This window comes from Sinocyclocheilus anshuiensis, unplaced genomic scaffold (genome assembly GCF_001515605.1).
Source record: "Sinocyclocheilus anshuiensis isolate Anshui unplaced genomic scaffold, SAMN03320099.WGS_v1.1 scaffold200, whole genome shotgun sequence".
In the NCBI taxonomy this organism is placed as follows: Eukaryota; Metazoa; Chordata; class Actinopteri; order Cypriniformes; family Cyprinidae; genus Sinocyclocheilus; species Sinocyclocheilus anshuiensis.
In genome coordinates, this window is record NW_015558595.1 from 16564 (window position 1) to 43075 (window position 26512).

Here is a 26512-nt window from a genome sequence, read left to right on the forward strand (position 1 = left end):
TGCTTTCTCATTGTCTTTGAGCATTTGCTTTAGTCTCATGCCTTTTGCACTGTCTTGCACATGACACAGCGTTTTAAAACCCACTACTACACGACTTTTCAAATCTGAACCAATTTAAAAACACTATAGGCATCATACATTTTCTAACTTTGTAAATGATTACAGAGAAAAATTGGGCATCATATACTAAATGACTGAGGATCACACACTGCCAGAGTTTCAAGAAACTAGGAGACACATGACAAATGAAGACAATATGTGTTCCAAAATCGACTCAAAATATCAAACATGTTTAATATCCTCCGACTGGACAGAATCATAGTCTGAAGCTAAAAAATCAGAGTCTGTGTCCATCATACACTATGCGATTTTCTGTGAAATCTGTCAACACCGGATGCCCAAAATCTGCAGACTGGCTCTGAAATCTGGCAAAATTTTCTGTAGTGCATTTCAGGCTTTAAAATATGAAAAATAAAAAAAATTTTTTCCCATTCCACTGTCCTGTGTCTCAAGTTTTTAAACGCATTCTGTGTGAATATCCGCTTTCTCGTGTGATAGGCTAAATTGCTTATGCGTCTTTTGTGTGGACATGACTTCCATTTTAACAGCACCAACTCCTCAATATCCTTTTGCAATGCTCAGGGAATTCCTAAACTTGTTTAAAACCTCCTTGTCAAAAACACCCTCCTCTGCGTGCCCTCTCCCGCTCGCTGTCTGTTTGTCTCCCACTCTCACTGAGCGCTCGATACTCCCATCTGTGGAATGCAGAGAGCTGCTCCTCTGTCTCAGAGAGCGAAGGTCACAGCACTGGCCATTGTTCCTTCCTCTAAACATCACCTAAAGTTACCTCAGCATCATCCTAAAGTATTCCTTTCAGTAAGAAGGAAACCTATAAGCCTGCATGCGGTACACCATCATTCACTTCAGTTCATTTTCAGCATGAATTCTGTTATCTAAACAAATAAAATCTGAGAATAGAAGATAGAGAGTATTACACATGCAGATATCAGTGAAATAAGCAGTCTTGGCTGTTTAACAGATAATATGGAGTTTTCCCAGTATGGAGTTAAATGCTCTGTAATAATATTTCTAAAGCGACTCAGGGGAACTGTCTTGGAGACAAAGTGCCGACTTGAAAGCAAGTTTTGTGTGATGATGGATTATAGCAAAACAAATAATAACTTAAACTCATTTGGCTTGGTTTCAACCTTGTTGTGTTGCTTCTTGAAAACCTGGTGCTCTAATAAGAAAAACTGCACTGCGCAAGATTAAAATAGCTGTACTGCCATGAAATGGGTATGCATATATGCATAAGGTGGCAAGAATATGTTTGTGAACCCTTTGAAAATATCCAAATTTACACATTGATTACTCATAAAATATGGTCTGATCTTCAAATCACACAGTTACAATTTTACACGCGTTACGACTTCTCAAATAGCTAATTGGAGTCAATTAAGGAGATGAGATTGGAAGTGTGGTTTGGACAGATGCTCTGCCCTTTAAAGGGGTCATATGATGCTGCTAAAAAGAACATTATTTTGTGTATTTGGTGTAATGAAATGTGTTTATGCGGTTTACGGTAATCGCATCATATGACCCCTTTAAATAAAAGCCCAAAAAGCCTGGTTACTGACGTATATATTCTCAGGAATGGTTGGATAGTGTGAACCATGCCTTGATCAAAAGCTTAAAAACACTGGAAAAGGCTACAAAAGCATTGCTAAAGACCGGGGTGTTCATGAATCAACACACCAGGAAATCCTAAAAGAGGTGAAAAGGAACCTTAGAAATAACAGCAAAAGACTTAAAAAAAAAAACAACGTTGTTCATGTGGACAACAGGGACAACAAGGACAGCATTAAGGAAGCTACTCAGTCTAAAAAAATATTGAGACATGTCTCAGTGTTACCTGGTTGTTCCGTTTCTGGGAAAATGTTCCGTGGACAGTTGAGACAAAAGTTTACATTTCGGGCCAAATTGAAGAACATTGTCTTTAGAGGAAAAAGGGCACTGCATACCAACTCCAAACCTCAGCTCAACTGTCAAACATGGTGGACGGAGCATCATGGTTTAAGGCTGCTTTGTTGCCTCAGGGTCTAAACACCTTGAAGAAAAAAATGAATTATAAAGTGTATCAATACATTTTTTTATTTTCAGGGAGAATGTCAGGAAAGCAGTTCATGACTTAAAGCTTTAGAGAAGTTGAGTGACGCGACAAGACAATGACTCGAATCACACACTACCATAAAGAATGAAAAGAACAGAGTTCTGTCCAATCAGATGTCTTATAAGTAGCTACAGAGATTTTTTGGTGCATGGTTTTGCTGCTAAAGGAGGATCTACAAGTTACTAAATATAACAACATATATCAAACAACAACAATAATCATAATAATAAAAGAAAACAATTTACTGTTATAACTGTCAATAGCTGAGATATCATATTGGTATACTGTAGCTTTTTAATCTTTTGGTTATGTGTTATTTATGTACTGTGCTATGTGAGTTTAATGTTGTGTACTGTCCATGTCATGGTTGTCCAAGATGAATTTCCTAGAAATGGGACAATAAATTCTATTCTATTCTATTCTATTCTATTCTATTCTATTCAGTATGCAGTGATATACAATTTAATATATGCAGAATTAACCATTTTTTTCCACAGTGATTCTAAATATTGTGCAAAACTTTCTACCAAATATATATTTTTATTTTTTTTCCACACAAGAAAGAAAGTCAGCGAGGACAGAATTTCCATTATTGGGTCAAATAATATTTATAACATTACACAAACATTAATTAGACTATAGGCATAGGCTTTTAATGTAAATAGAAATATAAAAGAACTTTCATCTTGTCACAGACAGGCTGTGTTTGTGAATTACTTGTTTATCAAAGTTACTTTAAAGTGTTGTCTCCTATTCCTGTGTTTAAAACTGTGATCATTGGCCTACAGCAGTACAGCTGCGGAAAAAAAGTATAACTTTATCCCGAACTGAGTTATATTTTACATTTTCTCCAGGAGGCGGCACAGCAGTCGTTTATAATGGAAAAATCGCCCCAGGCTGAAAGTTCCGTTACTTTCTTTCTTTCTCTCTTCTTTTCTTTTCTATTTTCCAGCGGGAAGGGTCTCTTCCCTCCTCCTCCTCACATCACATCCGGCTCAGTTTCCCGATCAGTTTGGACTCACTCACTCAATGCAGCGTAAGGAAGTCCGAGTCATGTAAGCGAATCGATTCGTGCGGCCGCTTCGTTTAACTTCGACTCATTTGATTCATTTGATTTGTTGTAAGTGCTCGCAGAAGTCCAGTTGTGGCATTCTGAATCAACGAACCGTCTAAAAAACAATTTACCGAATTCCAGTCATCATTTGAATGTGTTTCCAACGCAGCATTTTGCGTATTAATTTTTGTAGTAGCTATTTAATGAAATTCTTCTAAAATGATTCTTTAATGAAATTCTTATCACATTGTTTTCGTTTACTTTACTTTACTGGTGTAAGCCTTTACTGGTTTACTCTACTTTGCGTTATTAACGCTTCTATCGTGTCGTAATTTTACGCCCAAAGTTCTCCTTACAGCCGAATGATTCAGACACGGTTAGCGAATTGGTTCGGACGAATCATCAAAAAGAACCGCGCGAGTCGGACATCACTGTTAGTGTAGCAGTTTTAAGAGGCTGCCTTGGATGTGCTGCTGATATGGAGACTCTTACCATCCACAGAGACGGATCGTGCAACTTTAGTGAGCCGACTGAACGGATTACACGCTTTCATGGCTGCTCTCCTGTCACATTAACAACTCCAAACATGTCCAAAAGCCTGAAGAAGAAAAGTCACTGGACTAACAGAGTCCACGAGGTCGTGTTATCCAGGGGTCCGAGTGGTGATCTTGGGTTCGAGCTGCAGGGAGGCGCGGAGAATGGACAGTTCCCCGTTATCGGAGAGGTGAAACCGGACAGGCGCAAACTGCACCAGGACGAGCTACTTCTGGAGGTCAATGATACTCCAGTGGCCGGACTGACCATCAGGGATGTGTGGGCTGTGGTCAGACACTGCAAAGACCCTGTGCGCCTTAAGTGTGTCAAGCAAGGTTGGTTTAACATTCATCTAAATGTAAAGTTCATTAAAGGTTTTCAACAAAATAGCATACTTACTACCAGTGTTGGGGGTAATATATTACAAGTAATGCAAGTTACGTAATACACTGCTTACTACAGTTATTGTTGCTACTGTAAAAATCATTTACATGAAAGCTTGAAGCTTCCAGAAACATTCTGACTTTTATTTATTTCGTTTTTAATGTTGTTAAATATATAAAGCTAGCAAGCAAACAAGCTTTGGCTTGTTTATTTATTTATTTTTAGCACGTTCTCACACTTTTGTTGTAATAATAACGTAGGAACTATGCGATTATGGCAGAAAATAAGATTACCATGGTGAATATCTGTAAGATTACACCTGTTTGTGTATGCATTTTCACGTGAGCGTGAACTTTTGCATGTCCCATGTATCACATTGCATCCAAATGTAGCATAAGAAGAAAGTACTGGTGTTGTTAGAGTTTCACAACTGCTTGGCCGCTCGCGTGTGAAAGTTGGTTCGTTGCTACAGAAGCGGAGTTGGTGTGTTGCTGGAAAAGGGGGCGTGTCCTTCGCTACAGGAACGTGTCCTGGTGGTGATGCTACGTCATCGTCACGTTTACCGTATCACCATATTCTATTCAATGTTTGTAAACGTCTTGCTACATTTACCTAAATTGAGCTTCAATGTTATCTTTCCCTTATCCTTCGGTTTAGGTTGTGTTATCAGACTGTAATCCGGTCTTTGTGGGTGTGCCACGGTTCTGAAATACATCATGATGACATTACTATTTTCCCAGTAGGCCTGTATCTGAACCTCACAATCACCCTGTCATGAATGATGCCAGTTTAGTTAAACAAAGTGGCTTGTCTTTTCTCTTTAGCTACAGACCCATAATTGTAAGCAATTTAGCTTCTTTAAGATGACTGGTTGAGCATGTGAGCGTGGCATTCCTTTCCTTTGACATGCTGTTTTTTGCATTTAAATGCAATTTAGCAATTTAGCCTACCATCAGTAAATGTCTTCTAGAGCAAAGGTTTTAGAAATATTTGATCCCAAGGAACCCACAAATATGACGATCCCATGAAAGGGACCCCTTTCTGACAGCATTTTTTCTTTTTTTAAATAAGCACTGGTTTTTAAAAGTGACAACAAAAATTACTTTAAAATAAAATAATAAAGTCTAATCTCATGCTTTCCAACATGTATAAAGTATCTTAGACAATACAGTATCTCAGTATTATAGAAATAAGAATGAAAAGGTAACAACGTTTTTGTTTGTTTGTTTTCCCCTAACATTTTCTGTGGACTACGGAAGACTACAGAAGTCTTTTTTTATAATTGTGACTTAGCATCTCATTATATTTAGACATTTTCTCATAATAACTATGAGTTAATGTGCCATAATAATGAGCATCTCATTATATTCAGAAAATTCCTCATAATACTTACTTAACATCTGATAATAAAAAGAAATTTCTCATAATAATGAAGTTAATGTTTCATAATAATAAGAAACGTATTATATAGAAAGTAGAATGAACAGTATTAATGTAGAATTTAGTAAATTTGACTAACATTTTTTCCTGAAATATATTCTGTGGACTATGGAAGCCAGTTCCTGTCCCAGCTGAGTAAAAAATATTCAAGTCATAATAATGAGAAACATTCTTTTAATAATGACTTAGCCTACTATTTCATAATAATCAGTAACTTTCTCGTAATAATGACTTAAGATCTTATAAAGATGAGAATAATCGTACTTTTTTTTTAAATTTTGAAATGAAAAGTCATATATAATGTTTGTTATTTTGATATGAGTTGGTTGTCAATTGTTGTTTTGCATTTCATAAAAATAAACAAATAAATAACAAACGAGACACTTTCTCATAATAATGACTTAACTTCTCACAATAATGGGAAAGTTTCATAATAATGAAAAATCTATTATTAACATTATTATTATTGTCTTATTAACTTATAATGAGAACTTCTCCCATTATGAGATTTTAAGTCGTTATTACTAAGTCATAGTTATTCAATTTTTTTATTTGAATTTTTTCATATTATTTCCAATTTTATGACGCAACAACTAATTATGAGGTTACCTTTTATTATTTTCTCAATGCAATGAGATTATGATAAGCTAAATCATTATTATGAAAACAAAAATTCTCAATAAGACATAGGTGCTAAGTGATAATTATAAAAAAGCTTCTCATTATTATGAATCATATTTTTTACTCAACTGAGGCGAAAATGACCCAACCCTAATGCATGATTAATACATGATTATATGCTTGTATTGTATTAGATGCATTTAGCTTCTTTCCCCTAATTGTCCATGACCCAATCAAAACCCATCAGTGGCTGCTCTTGAAATCTTCAAAATCTATTGTTGCAAATTTTGGCCTGTGAGGATTATCACTGAACATTCAGATTGAAGTGAGATGCACTACATTTCAAAGAGAAGACACATTTGACATTGCCAACTTATTTAATTGCCATGACCCTTGGATTTTGCTGTAGGCACAAAAAAATCAAGAGATCAATAGCTTATATGAACTAGCACTTTCAGTTACAGTACTCAATTTCAAGTCGCACATTTTAATTCACCAACCGTCACCTCCCCCTTTGCCCTCAGAAGGCCAGTGCTTGTTCGCTTTACAGTGGGTCAAGGATGTGCTGTATCATTTGGATAGCAAATCAAGCACACTTTATACAAAACCTTAAAAATACCCAAACCCTTTGGTCTGATATTGATATACACATACTGGTAAACAATGTATAGCCTGAATGCACTGTAAGTCGCTTTGATAAAAGCGTCTGCTAAATGCATAAATTAATAAATTATTATTATTATTATTATTATTATTATATTGGGAAGTACCACTTTCGGAATACAGTACTTTTGTGTGTTTGAATTATGCCTTTCACTGTTTTATTTTCAATTTGACTTCCAGACAATTATTTAGTGGTCGAAAGATGTTTTTTTTATTTTTTTATGGCCAGTACCAGTAATGATCTAAAGAGCACAGCCGTACAATAACTAAAAGCAATGAGACTGCTATATGTGTGTGTGTGTGTGTGCGCGTGCGTGTGTGTGTGCTATAGATAGCATCAATGTTTTCATACACATAGTTAAAAAAGTTAGAATTTTTGTCGAAGCGTTTCATGTAATATTTTTCTTTCTCGAGTGCAGTAGCAGGGGCCTACTTGATATTCATTGGACACAGTAGTAGGGCAGACACAAAACTGTGGTCGATGTGGTCAGATGCCTAGGTAAGTCAAGTCAAGTCAAGTCACCTTTATTTATATAGCGCTTTTAACAATACAGATTGTGTCAAAGCAACTGAACAGCATTAATTAGGAAAATAGTGTCAATAATGCAAAATGACAATAGTAAACACAAATTTTTCAGTTAAAGACAGTTCATCATTGAATTCAGTGATGTCAACATCCAGCTCAGTTTAAATAGTATCTTTGCAATCAAGTCAACGGTATCGCTGGAAATTAAGTGTCCCCAACTAAGCAAGCCAGAGGCGACAGCGGCAAGGAACCAAAACTCCATCGGTGACAGAATGGAGAAAAAACCTTGGGAGAAACCAGGCTCAGTCGGGGGGCCAGTTCTCCTCTGACCAGACGAACCAGCAGTACGGAAAAAGGACGGTAAGTACCCTAAGATGAGATGTCTGTAGCATTCGTCTGTGAAATAACAGGTTGTGAAACACACACACACACACACACATTTACACAGCCTCCCTGGATGACCTGGCCAACTTTTTGATGTCTGGGTTTTGAGTTATCAGCGAGACTGGTTGACAAAATCATTATTTTGAAGTGCTGCAAGCCGACCTTTAAACGTAGTTTTGTTACATATTATAATTATGGCACAGCACATTATTGTATTTATGTTTCATTCATCCCCTTGAGGTAGGATGATATGAGGTTGACATAAATTATCAACTCTCAGCCACCAGTTATAATTGTAAATTTAATTTCAGATTAGGAGATGTAATTATAATCTTGCCATCCGAATTGATGTGTTAATGCGCAACGCTTCTGGCCATTTTCTATCCTGTTTCCTGTATTCTTTGACCCTGGACTCTGTGTTTCATGTTCCTCTCTCCACCCACTGCCTGATTTGCCACTTTCATAAACAGTTTAGGGCCAGCGGTAGGCTACATGCTTGTTTAAACCACACCAAGGGGTAACCAGGATGTGACATCACATAGATAGCAAGTGCACATTTTCTGGTACTCAGCTAATGGGGGTTGGTGACCATAGTCAGAAAGCTTTATTTTAGAAAAAAGCCTTGTGATGGAGCCGGCACCACAGCAAATGGAAAGCATGACATCATGCATGAAGTGCAGTTGTGGATCTATAAACCTAGGGACTTCAGTTTGGCATGAGTTTAGATCTGTTTCACAAGACTGAGTAAAAAGAAACGGCCTGTCCTGTGGCAGCAATGATAGCTCAAATCGTGTAGCTTTTTGAGAAGAGGTGTACAATGTAGGAATGAACTTGAAACCAGTGCTGGGAAGTTTTTATTTATTTTTTCAATGGCTTGATTTTGAACCTGTTCACCAAAAACATCAGTTCAGTTTCATACACTGGTCTTTTCTGCTGGTTATACTTACATTGATAAATCAGTAGGTGGAAACAAGTATCTTTCAGCAGTCACTGAATCATTGAATTAAAGTTATAGTTAAATTAATTCAAGTTATAGTTAAAAGAATTTAAGTTATAGTTCAAAGAAAACTGTGTTAGATTTTTGTATTTGTGAACTATTTAATTTTGTTTATATTTTGTCTATATGGAAGCCCATTTCGCTATATAGGAAAAAAATCATGCTCTGGTGAATCATAATCATGACATAAAAAAGTTATAATTATGATACAAAATGTCTAAAGTTATAATTATAAATGTCTATGAAATACTACATCATTATTATGACTTTTATGTCATAATTATAATTTACCAAAGCAAGATTTTCAAAATTATGAGATACTAAGTCATAATGAGACAATAGGTTGAAATTATGAGGGAAAAAAGTCATAATTATGACTTTTATGTTATAATTAGTACTGTATGATTTACCAAAGCACAATTTTCAAAATTGAGATACCAAGTCATGAGATAAATAGTCATAATTATGACATAAAAAGTCAAACTTATTATGACTTTTTATCTCATAATTGTGATTTAGCAAACCATGATTTTCAGTCAAAATGAGACAAAAAAGTCGAAATTATGAAATAAATAGTAAAAAAAGATAGAGTTAAAAAGTCAGAATGATGACTTTTATATTATATTTGTGATTTACCAAAGCATAATTTTCAAAATTGAGATACCAATTATGACATAAAAAGTCAAAATTGTTGTTTGACTTTGTTGTAATTATGACTTTTTGTCATAATTATGTTTTTTTATGTTGTAATTTTGAGAATGAGAACAGTTTGTTCAAAAAAATTTTCAAAAACACAGTTTCATTCACAAATACCATTACTTGAAAAACCATTAGAATTGATTTTAAACTGGTGGTGAATGATAAAAATGGGCAAAAACTCCTGTAGACTTATATTGAAGCAGTGACTTTAAGTTATATCTTTTGATTTCAGCAGGTTAGCAACCACCTTGAAATAACCCAAAACAACCCCTATCAAACACCTAGCAACGCCGTAGAAACCATTCAGAACACCTTAGCCACCAGATAGCAACGGCCTGCCATCGTGGCAGTGAGTATGAGCGAACGCATCTAGTTTATGTTTATTTGCAGTGGATCCACTGCAGTGTTTGTTTATGAAAGCGCAGGACCAACTGCAGTGTATGATATATCTCTGGGAATTGAGCAGGCTCTAGCCTCATGGGTTCCACCCCGTCTAGACGAGTGAAAATGTACTGATGTATCACATTTATAGTCTCAATCTGTATAGCAGCTCACCCATGAATGCTTGTCTTGTCATATGTCTATGCGGGTTGTGTCTCCCAGGTGAATGCATGGCATCCTGGCGCTCATGTAGTAATGATGTGCATGCAGTCACCCAGAAATCCTGCAGTGGTCAGGAAATACTGGACCTCTGGTGATCTGAAACTGTCTTTCGCCCTCAGCACTTTAGTGATTGTCAGTCTGCATGGTGCAACACCCATGAGAGGGGTCGGAGTTTGTGATAGTGGAGAGTCATTGCTCTTTAACACTTCCTCTCTATAGACTTTCACTTTTCGTTCAAGTGGGAGGTTCTCTCAAGGGAGCCAGCTGAACAAAAAGCCACGTCTATCAGCGGATCTGTCAAAGAGCAGATATATTAGGGATCCACTGATAGACATGGCTTTCAAACGCTCCCGTGTGTATCTGTAAGCACTCAGGTGAAGAGCGTGAAGCGATGATCGTTGTAGCCAGTCACAGACATATCTGTTGAGCACGTGAAATGCTGGTCTCATCACATTTTTTAAATTTCAGTACCGACTTGTACTGACATTGGTACTTTTCACAACACTTAAGATAAACACTTTAAAATAAGGTTCTATTAGTTAATTCTATTAGTCTATTAGTATTAACTAACATGAACAAACAGTGAACAACACATTTATTACAGTATTTGTTAATCTTTGTTAATCATTGTTAGTTCATGTTAATTCACAGTGCATTAATTAATGTTAACAAGCACAACTTTTGATTTTAATAATGCATTAGTAAATGTTGAAATTAACATCAATTAGGATTAATAAATGCTGTAGAAATATTGTTCATTGTTAATAATGTTAACTTATGAACCTTATTGTAAAGTGTTACCATATAATGTGTCTTTGAAAGGGGATGTTCATAGAAACTGGCCTCACCCTGCTTCATTCTACTACATTAATAAATCATTAGCTCAGCAGCTTTGCCATAATTATAGCAGAATTACGGTAAGTATTTTACCGCCTACATATACATACATACAATAGGAACTTGCATGTTTAAATGCAGTTTTCTAATCAAATTAATTATATTTTTAAGCAGTTTGTATTATGTACTTTTTATGATGTATTTTAAATCATTTTTAAAACTTTTTTTTTTAAGTTCTTAAAAAAAATCCTGTTTTTTACACTCTTAGTCCTCTATAGTTTTTCCTTTAATGGATCACTTCTCTAGCAACAATCTAATCTCACCAAGAATCACTCCATGCAATAGAGTAGTATGTGTCTTAATTGAATATCCTGTTTAAGTTACTTTGCATTGTATGAGGGCTTTGGGTGGTTTCTCAGTGGCTTATTGGATTTGCCTATAATTTGTTTGTGGCTGCTGTAGTATTTGCGTGAGAGTGAATCTTATGTGAATAAAGGGTAATCCAGTAAGAGCGTGTCTGAGTGGGCCAACAAATCAAGAAGATTTTCAGCCAGAGGTTAGCACTGACACTTGATTTGAAAACACTTGACTTGAGTTACTTTTTGGCATCATACAGAGTGAATGTGTAAGAAGTTATATTACTAGCACTAGTACGATAGTACGATAGATAGATAGATAGATAGATAGATAGATAGATAGAGCCTTCAGAATAAAGTGGCCTACTGCTGCTGTTGAATTGCGTGTGTGTGTGTGTGTGTGTGTGTGTGTGTGTGTGTTTGTGAAGCTCCATTGCTTCTTTACAGTCATGTCAATTTATCACACCTCCATGGCTGTCTGCTTGTTCACGTACCCTTGCTCAAGGACGTATGATTCATCAGTCTGAATTTATTCGATTAGCAGGTACATTTGGGTCGATTTTATTTCACTTCATATTAAATTACCTGCAGAGAAAGACATTTGCATTACTTGTGTTAGAACAGTTTACTTTGAGTGGAACTTTCATCTTGTAAGATATGCAAGTCTCCAAGTCATCATGTCCGTTACTGTGACAGACATGGAGAAAACTGTTTCTCAGCCAAGAGATCTGATTCCAGTTCTGTGAGAGGCATGTCTGAGTCAAGCATCATATCTTTTGTGTCTCGTGTTGCTGGATATCAGCGATAAGCAGTGTTGTAGAGAGAGAGAGACGGATCATTTTGAGTGAGGCTTCCTCTGAGAAGCATGTTTGTTAAGGAAAGCTATTGTGGGGTTGTATTTGTGGTTGGTGATTCATATTTCCTCATGAGGCGGTCACTCAAGGATCTGCAGTCCTCTGCTTTAATTTGCAATTCCTAAAGCTTGTGTGATCAAAACTAATTCATTTCCAAAACGCTCAATGAAAGTATGGCACGTCCTCCCACAAGGGTGCTTTTAGTGCATAACAGTTTAGCATCTGACTGAAGCTAATGGTTTAGCAAAACTGTGTCAGAAGTGTCCAGGGAAATATGATTTTTCTTGCATACTGTGAAGATGAAGGCTTTGTTTAGAATTGTAGCATACTTCATACTTTACAACTGTGCAGTGTGCACTGAAAATGACCTGTTTTTTTTTTTTAATTATACAAGTGTGCATTATACAGGTATGCACAATATGTCAATGTTATATCAGTTATAGTCTCATATTAGAGATTTTTTAATCTAATACATTTATTTGAAATGTATTAGACATCTCATCATGTAATTACATCTCTTAAACATCCTCTGTTTTATTTGCATAAAAACAGTAATAATTTTATAACAATGTTAAATGTAATCTTTAGCAAATATACATTTTTAACTGCATTATAATATTGTGATGCATAAATCAACAGCATTTAAAACAAATTATTTAAGAGGTGTGTGTTTTAAATTTATTTAAACAAATTGGTATAGAATTGATCTTTTTTTATTGTTTACTGGGCATAACATTTGTATTTTTTTGGCTTCTTCTTCCAGTTCCTTCTTAACACTTGAAATGGAAGTTCAAGTTGAGTGCATTGCATTGTGGGATACTACATACGTTTCAAAATCAGTAGCAGAAACAACCTGTTTAATAAAATACAGTAGGTCAGTAAGAGGGCGTAAATTGGCATGGAGAACTAATTCTTATTTTTTATTTTAAATACTTGTAAGAGGACTTATAAGAAAACAAATGCTAGAAAGTAAAGGCCCCTCATGTTAAATTTGTGGTGTACCTGTATTTTTTGTGTGCTTATATTTGCTTCAAGAAGACATATATCAGGAGATATAAATAAAATCAGCTTGAGAAAGTACTGATGATTCACGGGAAAAAGATTGATCACAATCAATACAAATGTGTGTGTGTGTGTGTGATTCAGGGAGTCTGTTTGTATCTTACTCATTTCAACTGTAATTGCAGAAGGCCATGGACAAAGAAAGATGGACTCCTTTTATGCACTCAAACATAAGATGTATTCCATTGAACCAGACTAGTTCTTTGAATATTTATACACAAAGTAATGAATGTTTTATGTTTTCAACAGTTTCTTTTCATAATGGTTGTAGCGAATCAGCTCATGGGGAAATATGAATAATTAATCATAACTAGTTAGATTGGTCCAGATGCTACAAAATCCCCCTTTTTGGACGTTGTTGTCCGTAGAATAGACAACAACGAGCGATGTCAAAGGTGCAGAACAATCGAACACACACCTGCCACTCACGGCTGGGAGACCGTGGTGGCTCTTCGGCTGTTGGTGCCTCCAGGAGTGGTTGTGGTGCCGTGGTGGATGCTGTCAGGTGGTGTGCTGTGATGATGTAGGCTGTAGCAAGGTGCGGGTCCTCGAGCTTATGCAGCAGGTGTCGAGGCTGTGTCACCTGTCATCCTAGTAATGGTGGCAGGGTAAGATGGTTGTTTGTCGATGTTGTTAGCCAGTAGGCTATCCGTGGTACCCGCGGTGTGGAACAGCCAGGTTAGACTCTCACTGGCGTTGCTCCATCCAACGTTGTCTGGCTGCTTTTGGGGTGTAGACTGGTTTTAAGGGATGCTCCTCCTTTGGAGGGGTCTGATGTTGTGTTGCGTCAGGCAAGGAGTCAGAAGTTTGTCCTTCTCAGTACTCCTTAGTTGAGTTTTGTTCAAGGAGCTCTTTTGCAAGTGTCAGCAGCTCCTCTAACCCAGAAGTAGGCGTGTCCAGCTGTCCTTGTGTAGCCTCCGTTCGGCACCTGTGTGAAGGGTGTGGAGGAGGATGTTGTGGTGGACTGCTGTTGGACATACCGTGGTGTTTGCAGGATAAGGACGCCTTTTTCCATGGCTTTTCCCAGTGGTTGGTCTGGAACCTGGGTCTGTTGCCATGGTGATGGCTCTGTCCTCTTCTGGCTAGGGGCTTTCTGTAGAAGGGTTTTGCATTGTGGCAATGCTGGGTGCCTTCTGGTGCCCTCTGGTGCCCGCTTTGGATTCTGAGTTGTGAAGTTCAGAATCAACAGCGATCAGTCCATGTTCAGACTCTGGGTCTGAGAATTCCTTTATGATGGCTTGTTTAAGCTGCTGGTGAGGCTGCAGGATCAGTTCCTTTGATGTCCTCAGGGTCTCTGCAGTATTTTAAATGAAATGAAAAATTGTGTTTTTGATTGGTCCAGACGCTACATGGTGAATGAGCACAATAGGTACTGATTAGGGCTGCACGATAAATCGCATGCGATATTTAACGCGCATCTTGTCAGAAAGCCGGTTCTGTAATCAGCGGTAAATCTCCATCACATGCGTGCTTTCACATTGAGCAGCATTAACTACACAGAGCTGTTGTTCACTGACGAGATGTGCTAAACCACGTTCATATTCGCGTGATTTTTTGCGCTGCTCATCAGTGAACAACGGCTCTGTGTAGTTAATGCTGCTCAATGTGAAAGCACGCATGTGATGGAGATTTACCGCTGATTACAGAACCGGCTTTCTGACAAGATGCGCGTTAAATATCGCATGCGATTAACCGTGCAGCCCTAGTACTGATTAAATTCTGCTCTTATGTTTCAAGGTTTGCGCGGTGAAAACAATGTGACCTGTAGTTTAAATTTGTTCAGCATGTACACGTTTATGATTAATAGCTTTGCGGATGTGACAAGCTTAATTCTTACTGGAATGAAAAATGTTTGCCCACTTGCTCTCAGATTAGGATTTGATATATTTAGCATGTTAATCATTTAATTCTGCAGAAAGGTTGATGTAGAAATGAACTGTTTGTTCTTTCTTTAATTTGTATCTGCTCAAATTGAGCTTCGGGCAGATGGTTTTCTGTCGTCTTTTCTATGAATCACACCCTTTCACAGTGAAGATGTCGTTTATCAAAATCTGCCCACCTCTTGTTGCCATGTGGGTTATTAAGATTCATATTCAGTGGAATATAGACTTCCGCAGGCTTCTTTTGTTGAAAAAATAACATATAGCATGCTCTACTTTCAGCTCTCTCGCAGTACTTCCACCACTTTGGCACCAAGCTGTTTGTGGTCAGCAAGGCCTGCCAATGAAGAACAGCAACATCTAAAGCTTTACCCTATGACATCATCAGCACAGTCATGTGACTCTGAGCTCATAGAGCATCTAGTCTGGTCAGATCTTTCTCCTAAGAGCTCAGCAGCTTTTTTTCCTCATACACATTTAAAAAAAATCCTTATAGAGAGAGTTCTTTAATCATGAAGCAGGCCAATAACATTATAACATTTGATTTGAAGCACAAATGATCTGGGATTCACATTAATTTTATTGCTCTACTGTATCAGCAATGCTGCATTTTTATTGATTTGTTTCATCTTTTAAATTATAGGAGAAACCGAGACAACATTGATACCTAAATATGGAGCCGACTACAGGACATGGAGATGGGGGAAAATGAGATATATGTAAATAATGTTTTGATGCTTCAATGCATTCACATTCTCTCACAAAAGTATTGCATTTTGCATTTGCCTTCAAAACTTTTCGCGTGGCTTCGCTAAAGTATTCGCAAAAGTATTCACATTCACTTACAAAACTTTTCATGTTCTCAAACAAGAAACGTTTGCATTTGCTCGCAAAACTTTTCGCGTGCTCTCGCAAAAGTATTGCGTTCCCCGAGAAACCTTGCATTTGCCTTCAAAACTTTTTGCGTGCCTTCGCAAAAGTATTGCGTTTCGTGAGAAACTTTACAATTGCTCGCAAAAGCATAGGAATATAGTTTTTCCTCTCACCTTATATTACAGTATTTTCATCACAAAAGGGGAATGCAGAAGTTTTGTGAGAAATTGCAATAGCATTGAAATATAATTTTTCATCCAATCTCATATTTTGTCCCTTTAGGGGCTCCATACATAAATGTATCATAAGTGAGAATGTCATTAAGAACCCCATCTAAATCAATACAATTTACTTCCGGGGTGTTCTGTTATTGGACCTTTTTTTAAAAGGTTGATTTCTTGGCTCCAGTTTTGTATTAAATATGGTAGTTAACAGTGTGTGTGTGTGTTTAGGGTGACTTTAAAGAAAGTGTTCAGTAATTAGAGGTTAAGGGAGTACAGTTTTTCTCTGCTGAGTCTCACAAAGTCTCTCAGAATCAGGCCGTCATGTGCCACACTGTGTCCACTCGCAAATAAAACGCCCCTTGACTCACTGTCAGCTTCTTCTCTCCTGCCTCTCCTCCTCCTCTTTCCCACACATCTTAACTTCCTCCCTGCATCTGTCTGTTTTTAAATAATGTCTACTGTATTATCTGAAGTATGTGAGTCCTGTTGTTGGCTTGGCATAGAACTAAGGAGGCTTTGTTTACCAGCGCCATATCTGCTTGTTGAGAGCTCACATGATTAAATAAGTTGATTAACTCAAAACAAGCACAAAACATGTCTGATTGGAGGTCATGGTTTGTACCAAGAATAGGCCTCTTTCACTGAAAGAGCACTGATTTAGAAACAGACTGTAACAGCACATAGTGCAGCAGATTGCTTTGAATATTGTTATTATTATTATTATTTTACAGAGAATTTCATGTAAAACAGGTATAAGCATTGTAGAATATCCACAGCCTTACTTCACCTCACATCTGCTGTCAGTGTTTCAGTGGTGATACTTTGGTTGAATGAATAGTGATAATGTGATTCTAGACCATGATTGGCTAATACATTCTGCTTTTTCAATGATATGTACTTGTCTGTCTAATGAATTAAAATCCATATAAACGAGCTCTGAATGAATGGTGTAAGGTATAGAGTGTTGGATGAGAGCTTTAGGATGGATCTGTGGTCTACAGTGGTACAATGGGTGGACTGGTATTTAGGCCTTTGGGCCCATGTGAGGAGCCCATCTCTGCATACATTACCATGAACGATGGGCCGTCATTGTTCTCACATGAAAGGAACGCACAGTTATTCTAATTAAACGTGGGAAAGGGGATCAATCTCCTCCTTTTACCTCTCTGCCCCAGTCCTCCATTCACTGTTGGTATGCTGCTGTTCGTGAACTCTATCAGTCCTACATTAGTTATTCGAGTTAGCTGGCAGCTCAAGTGTTTGGTCATATAAATGTATACAGTACAGATGTACAGTACCCAGTTTACTTTGTTAATGTAAATGCTATTGGTTTTATGTTTGTGGTTCATCACTGAACATCATTCTAAAGAAAATGATTTGTCTTTTGTAGAGTTTAATGAACTTCCTCTAAAACAACTTTCCTTTTTTGTTTCAGAGTTTTATCAATTCACTTTAAGTCTGGCTCAATTTTGGTACATAGCGCCCATGTTTCACTCCAAATACATAAAAATTGCAAAAACATAATAGGTGGCAATTTACATTGACTTTACAGCATTTGCTACATTTTGAGGGTTTAGTAAGAAATAAAATTGCTTGAGTATTTACACACCAAGTGCATTAAAATTCCATCTTGATATCACATATGCCCTTGTTACAGTCTGTCTGTTTGCATGTAAGCATTTAAGTTCATTACCTTAAAAACTTTAATTGTCTTAATACCAGATGCCCTTGTCACATTCTTTTTGTGTTTGCATGTAAAGGTTTGCATTAAGCTAAATTCATTACCTTAAGAACTTTAATTGTGTACATAAGTATTAGCATCAAGCTAAATGATTTACCTTAAACGTTTAAATTGCATCTTGATAACACAGATGTTCTTGTCACATGTTAAGCTGAATAATTCCATTTAAAAATAGTCTCTTGTCACATTCTTTTTACATGTGTGTTAGCATCAAGCTAAATATATTATCTTCAAATTTATTATAAAAAAAATGAAAAGTTGAATGTGAATCATAACAAACTGCTTTTCTGTGGCATGACATTGTGGGCAATAATTGCCTAAAAAGCATGCATGAATCTATACTTCGGAAAATTTCTGGCCTTCTGTCCACTTTTTCATTGCTATCTTATATAATATGTAGGAAGTGGTATTATAGACCAAGTGTAAGAAAACAGGAATTGTTTTTTTCTTGTAACCTTTAACAAAGGCAAAGACAATATCAAATGATCATAGAACATTACTGTAAACAATAAATAATAAAAGCGCAATATATACTCAAATTACACTGCTGAAAATGATCAATCGGAGCTAAGTAGAAAAGACACAAGCAAGTGGTTCATTCTGATGCAGCTTGTTTTTTAATGTCTGAACCTTTTAATGTCTCTCTTTCTCACTTGCTACCTCTCTTTTACCCTCTCACTCTTTCATGCTCCTTTAATCGAGGTCTGAAATTTATATTCTGTGCTGTTGGCTGGTGGAGAAGTTCAGCCATTGACTTATGTAGGTCAGAAGGTTTAATTGGATCTCACTTTATTGAGATGGAGCCCTTTGTCTAAATGTGTGTGGATGCAGATGTGCACACACTCACACACTGCAAATTGGAGGCTGCTGTAATTTCGAAAAAACAATATAATCTTTCCCGCAGTGCAGGTCCCAGTGCTTAGCATCCTACAGGAGATGGAAGGATGGAAATGCAAAGCAAGCCGAGAGTTTTAGGTTTTAAAGTACACTGAGAAATTTCCCCAAGTTGCTTGTCAATGAAAGCACCGCAGCGTAACCATTATAGACTCCAAAATTTAAATCAAAACACTCTGGGAGTCTTATCAAATATGAGAAGTTATTGTGCTGTCTAAAGGTTATTGGTTTGTTGTTTATAAACAGCAGGAGAAATTAAACTTTGCACTGCAATCTTAACATGTATTATTGGTGGCTACCGTCTAAGGGTAGATTCTACAGAAACTTCATAAGTGCACAATGTGAAACGTTTAACATGTTGTAGGCAACAATAGGCACTTACAAATTGCTTTTGACCAAAGTCCCTTCAAGTGCATTTGTGTTAAGTTGAATTGTGCTCAACTTTATCTCATTGCTGCTAACGATCTTTGTCAATCATGTTGCCTATAGTGGCCAACTCGCGTTGTAAATGAATGTCGTCAGGTCACTTTGTTGTCGCACATTGCTGTCAAAGTGAACAGCCCATTAGTCCTCAAATAGCATTTAAAAGGCATATATTTCAAATTGGTTCAGCCAACATATGTGCAGTCCTAAGCGCAAGTCTCCAGCACAAATGTTCAACATGAAAACTGAACATGAACATACTGCATTAGCAGCACTACACAAGAGTGCAGAGACAAGCAACTCTAGTTTAAATGAGTACAAAGACATTTTTATCGGTCTTAACTTCTAGAGAGAAATAACGTTGACGCTGGACAAGGATGAAACTTTAGTGCACATGTGTTAAGCACCTGTATTTGCACATACTGTACTATAAAATGAAGTATACTTTGAAAGGCTATGTGTTCGGCTGTATGCATATGCAAAGTGTTTATGTCATTATACTTTACCCATTTAAGTAATTTCATTAGCATGTCGATTAGCCTGTTAGCCTATCCTATACCAAACATGCATTTACACGTTTTTCTTTTGTTGACCTAACTCAACGAGTAGGCTGAATGCATCATCGCTCTGTATCTGAAGGATTCGTACAATACTGATTTAGAATTTAGACAGTGTAATGTTACTGCCTGCCTTTTGCTACAGCCTTCTGTACTATCTTGGCAGGAAAAGAGCACCACATGCCCCGAACAAACACTAACAATATAATATTCATTCCTGTGCTTTTTCAAACCCCACTGCACCTGTCCAGCATGTTCAGTACTGTAATCAGTTTACCCGACTGCTTCCTTAGTCATGAAATGCTGTTCTTTTTTCAGCGTACTTTAATGTGCCGCTTGAGGAGTTCAACGTCAGCATCTTCAGACTCTAGACAGGCTGTAATCATTGACTCTTCAGTGTGTGCCACTGTGAAAAAGAGGCTCAGGGAGATTGGTTGCTAATTTTAGCTCCACTACAGCATGGATGTTCTCTGCTCTTAGTGGTGTCGAATTGCATCCACTGGCGTGTTTGCGGGTCGTGAAAGCATGCAGGTGTGAGAGTTTTTGTAGTGTTGCAGCCCTTGTAACATCACAAAGATCAGTTCACTTGCAAACACACAAAAATATGAGAAGAAGATTAAGAAAAGGGGATAATTAGTAGGATGTCGACATTACCCTTATATGTTTATACATCTTGTTTGAACCTTGATTTTGTAGTCAGCCCAAATCAATCTTGCACAAAGATGTCTAGCACAGATCGCCTCTTTCCAATTGCTCCTTTCTTATCTCTTCTTTCTTTCAGAGCAGACTGAAGTAACCCCTCAGGTCTGCTTTCTGCACTGAGAAACTAGGGCAGGGTCTTTGTAAGCAGACAGCCTGACTAAAAGCATTTAAGTGTGCATGTCCTCAAGACCATCTCAATTTCAAAGTCACCAAGAGGTCAATTAAAGTTCTTTCCCTTTTTCTGTGTTTATATGTTTGTTAGATAAAAACAGGGGCTTCAGACCTGAGTAAAAGTGCAGTCATATTAGCGAAATTTGGGTGAAATCCATTGTCCATTGTCACAACCCATACAACAACAAAAAAATATTTTCATATATATTTTTAAATATATTTCAAAATATACAAAAATGGTTAAAATTATATTTGCTAAAATATGTTTCAAAATATCAAAATATATGTAATATATTTATTAATATATAAATATATTTATATATATATATATATATATATATATATACATATATATATATATCAGTCCAAGAAAATACATTCACATGTCACATTTGAAGAAAAACTTGATTTGTTGTCTATAACACGTGTGAACATATAACACATTAACTGAAAACATGAATAAACTTCAGCAAGGAACATAAATTAAAATGCTCCAAAAACTGCAATATTGCAATATATAAAAACATAAAACATAATTAAATCATCATAAATCTAGTTTTGATTTCTAGTAGGCCATTCACATTTGTATTTAACCTAAATGTAGGCTATACTGTAAGACTGAAAATGTATTTTCCTGTGCCTGAAATACATTTAGAAATATATTTTGGTAAATGAAGGTTGAAACTAAATATATTTCCTATTTCAAAAATATATTTTATTGAGCTTTACTGTTTTCAACATACATTTAGCATATATTTCAAATATATTTTGGCCACAAAAATATATATTTCTTTGCCATATGGGATCGCTAACACTTCCAAACCAAGTAGCCAATGCTGTCAAATTTATGCATTAGATTTAACAGATTTGAACCCAGTGCAAAATACATATGGGAAATTTCTTCATCACCAGAAGTCAGCTGAAATTCTTTGATGGATCTGGATTTCGCCGCAAAACTTACAGTAAATGATCACAATTTATTGTATTATGATGTTACCTGTACCTGTCTGTACCTGTATTTGTTATAAAACGTGATTGTTTTTCTCATTTCAGTGGCTTAGTTTAAGGAATATTTCACATATTTGTTGCCACATAAAGTTTTAGCATCCTAGATGAGCTTCTGATGATACGTTTTATAATGAGGCAAAAGTTGTTAGAAGACGCATAAGTTGAGATTAATCACACAAATTAATTGCATCAATATATGCTGAGAAAAGCTCTTAATTGAAGATAATTCATAAAGGTTACACAATGGGAGCACATTAGTACTGCATTAAAGGTGGCTTTTGACGTCAATATACAGTAATATATGTTTTAAGATCTATTATGTCAAGATATCCAAGTTGTCCAATGCTAGAAAGCTGAATTATTTAGAGTAAGAAAAAAATTTGTTTTCCAAAACCCATTTGGAAGAGTATTATGACAACTCAGTCTCACAATCTACTTAAAAACTTCATCCATATGCTGAGATTCTCAGATATAGCTGCTAGCAGTGGCGGCTCGTGGGTTTTAAAATAGAGGAGGCACACTAATTGTATTGGTCTGGGATCCCTGCCGATTATTATTATTATTATTTGCTTAACCACTTTAAAATGGCTTTTTGGTTGCTTTTAGTCAGAAAACGTAAAGAAACACTGTTAGAATTTAATCTTAAAATCACAGATCTTAGCAAATCTTAAAATAAATTTTTATTTTTTTGTATGTTGTGATGCCTAAATCCACTTACAGCATTTGAAAATACTTTTATTAATTCATTTTAAATGCGTACAATTTCAATACATTTTTTGGTTTAAATATTTGTATTATTAGAAATTTTAGCAGACAGTCACTTGTAATTACACTTTTTTTAAATGCAAACATATAAAACTTACATTTTAACAAATAAACTTTAAAAAAAGAAAATTAAAAACAAACAATAGTCATGAAAATACTTTCCCCCCACCCAAAAACTTAACCCATAAGTGCTATCCAGTGGTAAAAGTAGGTACTGAAGGCATAATAAATCTATTACTCACAAGTTTGTAGAAAGGAAATAAAAGGGGACCAAATTTTTTCAAATAACAAAATCTTGTCTATTAGGGTATACCTGATTCTTTCCAGATGTAGTGTACCTGTCAACTCTGTCAGCCATAATTTAAGAGCTGGAACTTCTTTTTTCTTCCAAAACAAAAGGATAAGTTTTTTTGGCAGAGATCAACCCATATGAAACAAACTCTTGTTGTACCCGTGTAAGTCTCAAAAATTCTTCGGAAACTCCAAATATAATTAATATAGGATCTGGTTCAATAGGAATGTCCAATGTATCTGAAAAAACTTGGAATATTTTGTCCCAGAAACTCTGTAATTTGGGACACAAGACATAGCAATGAGACAGGCTGGAATCTAAAAACTGACATTTGTCACACAGTGGAGACACTTCTGGAAATATTTTATTCAATTTACACTTGGAATAATGAAGCCTATGAAGCACTTTAAACTGAATGAGACAATGTCTTGAATTAATGGAACATCTGTGGACCAGTTCAAGACTTTGTTCCCAAATTTCACTAGGAATTTCTACTGCAAGTTCTTCTTCCCAGGCAGATTTAATATTCTCCATAGATGGACTTTTCACCTGTTCTAAACCCTTGTAGAGCAAGGAGATGGTACTACCATCTCTATGACATCTTTCCAGAAATGTGTCCAGATACATGGGTGTAGCTGTGACGAAATTAGCAATGTTAGACTTCACAAAGTCTCTTATTTGAAGGTACCTAAAGAAGTGATTAGAAGGAATACTGTATTTCTCACACAGCTGCTGAAAGGAAGCAAATTTTCCATTTATATATAAATCCCCTACATTTCGTAACCCTAAATTTTTCCAAAACTCAAATGCACTATCTAACATTGAAGGGCAAAAAGAGGGGTTAGCTGAGACAGAGAGCAAAAATGACATTTGGGTGATTTTGAAATGTGTCTTTAACTGTTTCCAAATACGAACAGAATTATGAATAACAGGGGTATGATTATAAAATGAACTAGCTATACCTTTGGGTGATAAAAGTATTGCATTAATAGAATATGGGAGACATTCCTCCTGTTCCAACACCAACCAATTCTCCCCCACCGGAGTAAAATCTATCCATGACGTCAAGGCCCTCAGGTTTGCAGCCCAATAATAATAAAGAAAATTAGGTAGGGCGAGCCCTCCCTGTATTTTGGGTTTACACAGGTGTTGTTTAGAAATCCTATGGGCTTTATAATTCCAGACAAATGGAACCAGGATAGAATCCAGTTTTTTGAAAAAAGATTTGGGCAGAAATACAGGAATGTTCTGCACTATATACAAAAATTGCGGAAGAAATATCATTTTAATTGCGTTTACCCTACCCACAAGAGAAATAGGAAGTGTTCTCCAGAAATTGATCATGGATTTAAGTTTAGACAACAGGGGTTGAAAATTGGCCTTAACTAAGTTGGAAAAAATTTTTGTCACCTCAATTCCTAGGTATGTGAATTGTTCTGAAGCAATCTTAAAGGGCAAATGCTGAAGCCAAGAAGAATCTTTGATAGTAACTGGCATCAACACACTCTTGTCCCAATTAATTTTATATCCTGCAAATGTACCATAGTAATTAATCAAATTAAGGATATTTGGAATGGTACTATTGGGCTCAGAAATAAATAAAATGACATCATCTGCATATAAGGCTAATTTATTATCAGTACTTCTGGTTTTATAGCCTTTAATTCCAGTATGTGTTCTAATAGCCTCAGCTAAAGGCTCAATCACTAATGCAAACAAAAGTGGTGACAGTGAACACCCCTGTCTTGTACCTCTGTGTAATTCAAAACGAGAAGACATTGTTTGATTTGTGAGAACTCTTGCACACGGACTAGAGTACAACAATTTAATCCATGAAATGAAATTATCTCCGAAATTAAACTTCTTTAATACGGCAAATAGGTAAGGCCACACAATTTGATCGAATTCCTTCTCTGCATCCAATGACAGAATGGTTAGATCTTGCTGCAAGCCTCTGGAAGAGTAAATTATGTTAAAAAAAGACGCCTAAGATTAGAGGAAGAGTTACGTTTTGGTATGAATCCATTTTGATCTGGATGCACCAAATTTCTAATTACTGTGTTTAGTCTGCATGCCAAAGTTTTTGCCAGAATTTTTTAATCTGTATTTAAGAGTGAAATTGGTCTATAAGAACAGAAACATAATATCTGAAAACAGTGATTTTAAATGAGACATTATTTTTCCCCTTTTAACTGGTTCATTCAGACCTTTTACATTCCAAGTGGAGAAACTTAAAGACGCCCCATTTGCATTTACCTTATTAAACATAAGCTGTGATTACAACAGAAAATCACAATCTGTTCCGACAAGTTACCTACACACCGGCAGATGTTACCATGGAAACCTTTAGCACTAACCCACCCTCCCAACAAAACGTTTGATAACAGAACATGTTTAGCTGTTACAGGAACAAATGTACAGCACAACTTACCACGAAGTAGAAGGCAATAAAAAGGTATAATAAAAAACGAATAGAAAAGAAAAGCCGACCTCCGCATTTTACTTTGCAGAGACTTCACAAAAGTCCAACATTGAGTCCGCTAAATAACAGAAACTTCAACAAAACAACAGGCTTAACGTCTCGAAATTATTGTTCAGCATTTACTTATCTGTGCCAAACTGTTCGATTGCAAATTTCCATGCTTCGTTCGCGTCGGTGAAAAGCTTCTCTCCCTCACTGTACGTCACCCGCAACTTTGCTGGATACAGAATGCCAAACTTCACACCGGGTTTATCCCGAAGGATCTGTCTTACTCTGGCAAAGGCTGCCCGACGTTTGACCACAGCCGAAGGATAGTCTCTGAAGATCTGAATGGAGCGACCGTTAAAGGTTAGCTTTCTCTGTGATGACACTTTGCGCATCATGTTTTCCATGGTATGGCCATGGTGTATCCGAGCAATGAATTGCCGCGGCGGGTCACTGTCCTCAGGCCGGGAACGAAGAGCTCGGTGTGCGCGATCCAGGACAGGCAGCTCATCCAATCCAAGCACCTCCATGAGCAGTTTAGCTACAAACTCTCTAGCACCTTGACCGTTTTCCATTCCTTCTCGGATTCCCGCGATTCTTATATTTTGCCTCTTAAAACGGCCTTCCAGATCGATGCATTTTTCCGTTAATTCTGACACCTGCTCGGACAGACTTTTCACTTGAGCTTGTAATTTCGTAACCGCATCTGTCGAGGCCGTAGCGTTCTGTTCAAGATGTTCGAGAGTTGTACGATGATCGTTTATGGTTAGCTGCATTGCATCAAACTTGGCATCAATTTTCTTTTCCAGCGTTGCCATCTCTCCTTTCAAACTTTCTTTAATATCCGTTTTAACCTTGCCCAGCTCCACTCGGAGAGATTCAATTGCAAGCAGCACCGGGTCGTTACTTGCTGTTGAGCTGGCCTCTTCCAGCGAGCCCGCGGTCTCGGCCGAACTTTCTCCCTCAGCGACATCTTTCTTTCCTGGTTTCTTCGACGGCATTTATAAACACGCAAATTGCAATTGATGTTGAACGTATGCAACACTATAAAGGATTCGAGAGCACTAACGAACTTTGTTGTCTTGTTTTAATGAAATTTGAATGAAAGTTAGCGGAGCTACCAAGCCCACGTCTTACTCCATCATCGACCCGGAAGTCTCCCCGTACTTGTACTAATTTACGTCTCTATGATGATTGGTTGATATTAGAAGGGAGGCTAGCCTCCCTTGCGAGGTTTCTTTTCTCATCACTCCTCAGTGCTGAAAGTGAACACTCGATAGTGATTGGCTAGTTTTTTTTTTTGCCAACGGAGGCACGAGGGCTCAGCTCTC

General features: G+C 36.8%; 1 protein-coding gene across 1 annotated transcript in view; it reads left to right on the plus strand.

The window, feature by feature from the left end:
* Positions 1 to 3702: 3702 nt before the first annotated feature.
* magi2a (membrane associated guanylate kinase, WW and PDZ domain containing 2a) overlaps positions 3703 to 26512 on the plus strand; it is a 229420-nt gene continuing 206610 nt past the window's right edge. Inside the window, exon 1 of the mRNA XM_016475753.1 lies at positions 3703 to 4093. Coding sequence (XP_016331239.1) covers positions 3703 to 4093 — 391 coding nt within the window. The remainder of the gene's footprint in view (positions 4094 to 26512) is intronic.